The sequence below is a fragment of the Lepisma saccharinum genome, chromosome 8 (assembly GCF_977018435.1).
Source record: "Lepisma saccharinum chromosome 8, izLepSacc3.1, whole genome shotgun sequence".
In the NCBI taxonomy this organism is placed as follows: domain Eukaryota; kingdom Metazoa; phylum Arthropoda; class Insecta; order Zygentoma; family Lepismatidae; genus Lepisma; species Lepisma saccharinum.
This window is the reverse complement of record NC_139236.1, coordinates 54,540,750-54,548,706: the sequence shown is the minus strand read 5'-3', so window position 1 is coordinate 54,548,706 and position 7,957 is coordinate 54,540,750. Positions and strand designations below refer to the sequence as shown.

The 7,957-nt window shown below is 34.9% G+C and overlaps 1 protein-coding gene across 1 annotated transcript; it reads right to left on the bottom strand.

Moving 5' to 3' along the window:
* Positions 1-1,014: 1,014 nt before the first annotated feature.
* On the bottom strand, positions 1,015-7,632 carry LOC145991476 (uncharacterized). The gene is made up of 2 exons (XM_083127481.1): positions 7,006-7,632; positions 1,015-2,048 (listed from the first exon to the last, which is right to left on the bottom strand). The coding sequence occupies exons 1-2, from the start codon at positions 7,467-7,469 to the stop codon at positions 1,262-1,264; spliced, it is 1,251 nt and encodes a 416-aa protein (XP_082983607.1). The 5' UTR covers positions 7,470-7,632; the 3' UTR covers positions 1,015-1,261.
* Between the last annotated feature and the right edge of the window lie 325 nt (positions 7,633-7,957).

Below are 7,957 nucleotides of genomic sequence, written 5' to 3'. Positions count from 1 at the left end.
TTTTGATGTGACAATGAGAACAACACGCACACACACATAAGACCTAGTTTTCATTAACCTTCAAAGTCAAAGAATATGTAAAATGTCTGCATATAATACTGTTTACATCAACAGACAGGAATATTAATGTTTCTTCTTTCGAGTTATTCACATTTCTTTTCTAAGAAAGTATGTACGCTTGTGCTCTGTAACAACATTTTAACTATCTAGGCTGTTCGGAAAAAGCACAAGTCAAAAATGCAATTTTACAGTAGACCGTTTTCTTTTCTTATATTTATTCTTTTAAAGCAAACATTACATCTATGATACACATTGGATCATCACTGTCAAGAATCATTACACATATCCAATATAAAATTATACAAATAATATTTTGTTTAATTCGTTCAGAGCTGTCGTGAAAGCAACAGAAAATCTCAGTTTCTGCCTTTTCCCGAACACCCTAGATATGTGAGACTGACCTTTATTAGAAGAACCAATTTTTTTAGTGTTTACACAGGCATATTTCCTATCATTGCCATTACAGAAACGTGCTTTCGAGAACTGCACATGGCATGTGCATATGAATTATATAGACAACTGATTAAAAAGATGGTATCGACAAACTGGCATCAAGCTATGATAAGTGCTCGAATAGGTATGGCGAATATGTGGAAAAGTAGTTTCCGTATTTTTTTTTTTTTTTAACAATATTTGTCGTTTGTGTTTTACACCAAAACATTTCTCTTTTTCTGTGGATGATCCTCATCAATAAAGCAAGTCTAATTCTCTTTTTAAAGTACAGTTTCAGTTTTCAACTTAACCAGGCTTTAGGTAGGGGCTTTCATTAAATAAAAGAAAAAAAATATTTTCTTAAATGCTAATTTTTTAACTTTACCAAAGTTGGAGTCGATTAAATAAAGGTTGAGTGAAAAGAAATAGGTCAAGTCAAGAATTTTGGATTTATTTTGGTAGGCATCCTACAAAAAGCACTACTTCTCCAGACATACAAAATTACTCATTATACAACAATTACAAACACAACCTATTTCTGGTTGTTCTTGTTTCTTTGCTTGTAAAATAACCATTTAACTTGAGCCCTCTTCGTGAATTTTTATGTGCTTATTTAACCTAGAGAGAAGTGGAAATGTCTTACTGCATTCTTTACATTTGAATGGACAATCACCCATGTGCAGCCTAAGGTGCGTTCTCAAGGAAGCCTTCCGAGGAAAATCCTTGCCACACAGTTCACACTTGAAAGGTCTCACACCACTATGAACTATCATGTGGTTGTGTAAGAATGTAAGCAAAGTAAAAGACTTTTCACAGTGTGCACACTTGAAAGGTCTAACTCCTTGGTGCAATTTAATATGATTCTCAAGACTTGAATTATGTTTGAAAGACTTGTCACACTCAGTACACTTGAAAGGAAGCTCTGACTTTTTGCATGCACATTAAGATGATGCATCTCGTAGAATCTCTTACCACACTGTATACACTTGTATGGTCCATCACCAGTGTGAATTTTCTCATGCTTCTTTAGAGCATTGGCAGCTGAAAATGTCTTGTTGCATTCAAAGCACGTGAAAAAGTTTTGCTTGTGCATGTTTTTGTGAACTTTCACCTCTTCCCTTGTATAAAATTGATCTGCACAAATTTGACATTTATAAGGACCGACCCCATTGTGAGTCCTCCTATGCTTTATCAGGTGTTGGTTCTGGGTGAAACATTTTCCACATACATCACACTCATGTGGTCGGATGCCTGTATGAGTTAGCATGTGGACCGTCAGATTGGATTTAGAAACAAATGCTTTACCACATTCGCCACATTTGAATGGTTTTACACCAGTATGTATACGAAAATGAGTCTTTAATCGTGACATCACTAGGAATGCTCTGTTGCACACATCACATACAAATGGTTGTTTTAAGATTTCAGATGCATTGCCTCTTAAGTCATTTTTAAACCCATCTTTCTGTAATGAATAATTAACATGCATGTTTTGCTCTTCTGGTACTTGTAATAAATTGCATTTGCTTCCTGGTATAGGTATGTTTTTATCATTCCTGGAATATACAAATAAAAACAAATTATTAACAGATAAGAATTCTTTCATAAACATATATGCACACAAGGACAGACACAACAGTCCATCTGCAGTTGCAATTAAGAGGTCTCAGTTTTGATTTCCGTTAGGAACAAAGTGCAGTGGTTCAGATTCAACTAAAATATTAAGTCCAGCTCTGATTATAATCAAATAATAAATATTTGATAATTATCAAATCTGAGAATAAAGTGAAATTAAAAACAAACTTATTAATAATAATAATAAGCCCAATGTGGAAAAAGTGATGATTCTGGCTGGTTTTGATGATCAGCTATGCATATCCATTGTGAAGAATCAACAGTTGATTGGAAAATTTCGTCATGACTCCCACAACTCTACTTCCTTAATAAGTCTCTAACACAGGACAGCTATCCCCACCCCCTCTATAAACATGCACATACTAATTGATTATGTTATGCATAATCAGGGTGACCACTCAAGAACCAAGATAAAATTCAAGTATGGTTCCCAGTTTTCAAGGTAAACTTTCCAAAAATTCAAGGGTACAAGTTGATGTTTTCTCTATTCAACCTTACGTATTAAGAGCATTCCAGCTTCACGTGTATGACATTTTACAAACAAAATTTAAGGTTCTAGACATGAGATTAGATTAAGATATTCATAATGAACTGATTTCATAGATTTAAGTATTTTGTCGTGTCTTGCTAACAAAAGGGAAAAAATGAGTATGATGGCATAGACTGAATGCATGAAAAACATTAACAAAAGTGCATTACATGTGTGACACTTTTAAAATGTAGCAAATTATTACTTCATTTATCTGTGAAGCATATAAGCTGTAGATCCTAGTAACTTTTATTGGTGAAATATGCCAATTATATGCATTCACAAACGTCTTCTAAACCTTAGGGCAACTAAAAACAATAATAATTTTCAACATTAATTCATTTTGTTATTTACATGGAGTAGGACCACTTTTCATGGAATGCCCCATTAGAACCTCTCACCACCCCAACACACAAATATATTAACAACATAAACGGTCAGTGTGATTTCAATGTATTCAAAAATTCTAATTCAATCAATTAAACGGTATATATATTTAAAATATTTTATTTAAGGTCCGGAGTTTACATTTGCAATTTCACATACTCAGACTCAAACTATATCTACAAACAAGTCACAAATGTATGAAAAATTGCTAATTGCATACGAATTTTAGACTCAAATTTACCAAATCAACTTTTAGAAATATTATCTTGCAATAGTCTTCTGTCCCTCAGATACACTGTTCTGCAAAGGACACTAACAAAGTAAACTGTTTTAGAAAATTCCTTTTATTCTCTATGCAGCTTTCTTTTCCTTCCTCGATAAGAATAAAAGCTAAACAGTGAAAAACTTGCCTGATGGGATCTGTAAGTATGTGTAAATTCAATTGGATTTGGATTAATAAAAGTTGCAATTTTTCAAATCTATGGAGAAAAATTCACACATATTTCCCAGAATTCCTGGTGAGTAGCCACCCTGATAATAGGCATTGTGATATCTGAGTTAACTAGACAATGAACTACGTTCATAGGTAACCGGAAATGTATGTGCACCATTGCTGCTTGTGGGTGTTTCTACGACAAAAAGGTGCTCCATGATAGCTTAATGCATTACAATGATGGATATAAGAAGAGTTACCAAGATTGAACCACTAAAAATTGTCATAACTTATTGACAAAATTATCCTTTGACAAAAAGTCAGAAATTAGCACTCTAATATTTGAGTAATGTACAATGCATTACCACACATCACACTGAGCACAATAACTGTTACAACATACAGATGAGCACTAATACAATAGTAGATTCTAACAGAAAATATTGTAAAAATGATATCTACTGTAAATATGAAGTAATATATAATAAGTATTTATCAGTACTGAGAACATTTTTTTTATGGCTTGTCATGCAGCTATGAATCCATCCAAATACCATAACACATATTATTAGTCATTACTTGGTACTTTGTATATCTTGTCACAATGAGGAAATCTTGTACAATACATATTTTTAGGCAATAAGTATGACCTTCACGTATTTATTAGATTCAAGAAAAACAAGTAAGATATTTCTTACATTTGCATCTTTGCAAAGCAATGACATGCTAATTTAATAGGATGTCAATATCTTCAAACTGTCTTATTGCTTATTTGACGCTGTGGACCACTGCTTCCCTCGCTCCCTGGCTCTGGAACACATGGGAGATTAAAAAAAATGTTAAGGTTAAGATGGGCAAAATATGTGATTTGCATAAGTGACCATGACCTACCAAGGGAATGTTTTTGGATAGCCCAAGTGATCAGAGGACAACTTAAATTAAGATGTGTGGACGAGGATGCCTGGAAGCACCAATGCAGAAATGGAAAGTGGTAGCACATAGTAGAGATAGATGGAGACAATCATGGAGGAGGACGAGGCTTCATCAGTGGATTGATTGATTTGGCTTATTTCATTTCTCTAGTAACGTAGAGAATAGTAAAAATAATTTACTAACATCAATTGATAACTGCTTTCGGTAACAGCTATTTAGGCCTAGGACTCCATACTATTCTGAGTATAGTTACCAGAAAAATGCACGTTCAATTGATGTAAATATAGTCCGCACTTTCCTTTGCAATTTAAGTTGGTGAGAGTTATTTTTTGCATTAAAAATGTCGATTACTAAAAAAAAAGTTGCATAGTCTGAATGGCCCTTAGACGCACATGCGCAAATCATATAAACCTTGAAAGATATGTAACTCCTGCAGACTAGTTTCTAAAGAAAAGTCGCTCGTCACTAACTTTAGCGCCCACTGGAATTTAAAATAAGCCAGGTTTAGCGATTTCTCACTAAAGTTTGCAACTATGTAGCTCAGACTGTCTCGAGTCCCCCTAGATATGCCTTGTATATGCTGCACTCTGGGGCCGAATGCAAGAAGTATTGCCGTTTGAATCAGGGCTCCCAGCACCATATGTTCGCACAGCCCAGTGAACATTTTCGCGGTATAATGGCCAACAGTCCCTTAGCTGTCCATCTGATGCGACACGCACAGCAATTGTGTTCAATGCAATCCGTGGAACACAGTGGGAGTCAGTGTTACCAACTCTCTAAAAAAGTTATCAGACGTGAAAGACGTCGACTCTGAGTAAATTGTGTGTATATATTCGAACATCAAAGAAGTTTTTTTTTCGAAAAAATATATGTGTGTGTGTGTGTGTTTGTGCATTTAATATGTACGTAATTTAAAACATTTACATGAGTGTTCACGTGCTCATGCGCTTGGAGGCATTGATACTGCAATTCAGACAAGCGGCGAAAGGACAGGGGAGAACATGTACCTCTCTTGTCTGTGCATGAGCAACGATGGGCTGAGCAAAGTCTTCTAATGATCGTGTATTAATCGAAAATTGTGCCAACATACAAATTGAAACTTATATCTTCATTCAGCTGATTTGAAAATTATTCAGAATAGATGGGTTGCCATTCCAAGAATAGGCTATCAAAATACTCGATACCATCATGTATTTGGATCAAATTTATGTAATTGAAACCTTTTAAAGTAAAATAGCACAAGCAGCATCACTGTTGTCCAAATGCAATTTTTTTTTCAAGATGGCGGACATTTTTCAAGATTTATATGTTTCCCACCTCCAATTTTCGGTGATTTTTCTCTGGAAGTCCCAATGAATGTAATAAAACAAAAAATAGCTTTCCAAAAATGTTTCTGTCTCCGATCCTAATTTGCCTATATTTATATTGTTTTCTAAACAAAGAAATGTCATTATTCAGTAATACTGATATGAGAAAGTCAAAGGAAAGTGATATCATTGTTAATTTGTGGAATACAGCATTCGAATACTTCTGAGAATTGAAAGTAAACAATAAGTACCATGCTGCAAGCCATGCGGTAGCCTTTGTCAGCAACCTGCTGTGTCTGTCCAGGAATGTATAGATGAGTTGTTTTTTCACGTCACTTTGTACCATAATATTGCAATTGTGCCAAGACTATGATAGTATTGGTGGTTGTATTTTATACACCAATGGCATTTTGGAATTTTTGTTTTAACTACATTTTCATATATGTTCTCCCCATCCCCCTCAAATCTGTGCATGGGTCTGGTTTCAATGTCTATTCATGTTTGTTAAAATTGTCAAGAAGTGATTCTTACCTCTGCATTTCATCCCATTTAATGCGAGATGATTTACAAATTGAAATTCTGAAAATGCATCAAATCATTGCATGTGTTTTACGTGCACATCACATCCCTTCACCAATGAAACAAAACAAAAAGGAAAGTTCATCTCTTGACATCAGGTGGGGCAAGAGGGAGAACGCTTGCTGTTTTTCATCTGTTTTACTTTAAACGTAGCAACATCTTGCTGCCACGAAGGAAGAATGATTTATTTCTGATTGATTGATTGATTTGGTGTTTTAAGCTCACTTTATGGACAGTAAGGCTAATCGGGACTGGACCTACAGTTTAAAGTGGGATCCGAACCACTATGTGCCTCCACCGTGATTTATTTCTGGTATGTAGAAAATGGGGCTGAACAAGCCTGTGTGTGTTCTGAAATTTAAGGTCTTAAAACATCCACCATACAGTCCAGACTTGGTGCCATTGAACTTTCACTTGTTTGGATCTTTGAAAGAACATTTGTGGGGTCATGAGTTTGCAGATGACAATGAACTAATGAAGGTGATGCACAGTTGGTAAAAGGAAACACTGAAAATCTTTCCTCTAGAGGGCATCTCTAACCTTGTGGACCATATGTGTTGTGAAGCAGAGTGGCCATGTCAAAAAATAAGACACCAAATATTTCTGCAAGTAGTTTTGTAAAAAAGTTAACAAAATTTCTGTTATTTAATGACTTTTCCTCATACAAGCAGTTAGAATGCAAAGAAAGGATTACTAGGTGATGTACTTACTTTTCATCCTTCTTTTCATATGGAGTATCTTCTATCTTCATGTCTTGGAATTCAGTTTCTTCTTTTACCAGATCACAATGGGCATCTGGACTAAAAGTCTCCGGAAGGATATTTTTAACGAGGGGCCATGAAAAGTCTAAATTTCCATCTGACTCTGTTGAAGTAATTTCTGTAATGGAGTCCTCCACCTTTATTTCTTCCTTGAACTTGGTTTGCTCTTCACATAGATTACAGGTTACTTCTGAAATCCCAACTGCCTCTTCATCATTTTCTTGCTTAATCTCACTCAATGATATAAAAACCGGATCTTCTACACCAGAAGAAAATGTTCGTAACTGAACATCTTCCCCACTTTCTCTCTTCGAAACAGCACTCGCATTATCTACTGCAGACTTCTTACCCACTTCTTCCTTAACATTTGGCATATTATTTAACACAATTGCTGTTTCAATATTGTCACACATTGCAATAATTCTTGTCAGTGCTGAGGATTCCTGAGTTATTCACTTTTTCAGATAAATCTCAAATATCCTCTCCCTACTATAATGGTCTATTTTAATTCCTACAATTGAATTGGCAACTTGTTATTTTGAGCTCCATGTGACATTTCTTTTTAGCACCTATGTTGTTTTTTAAGATATATCACCTGAAATATAATAACAACAACAGCAACATTAAGACAAGAAGCTCAACGTAACTATCACTTCATTTAGTAATATAATGCCGCACTCCTACTCATGCAGGAACACTCATCTTGTCCAGTATTATAGCAGAAGATACTGCCATGTAAAATTCAATTTTAAAATGTATTAATTAAAATAATAAAAATTAATAGTAGTAGTAATAGTACTCTTGTTTATTCACTGTTCCGTCTATTGATTGAAACCACTTTGAGCACTGGTCTCCCTGGCACTATGTATTTAGGGGTTCGAGATACAGCCCTGGCCTCCAT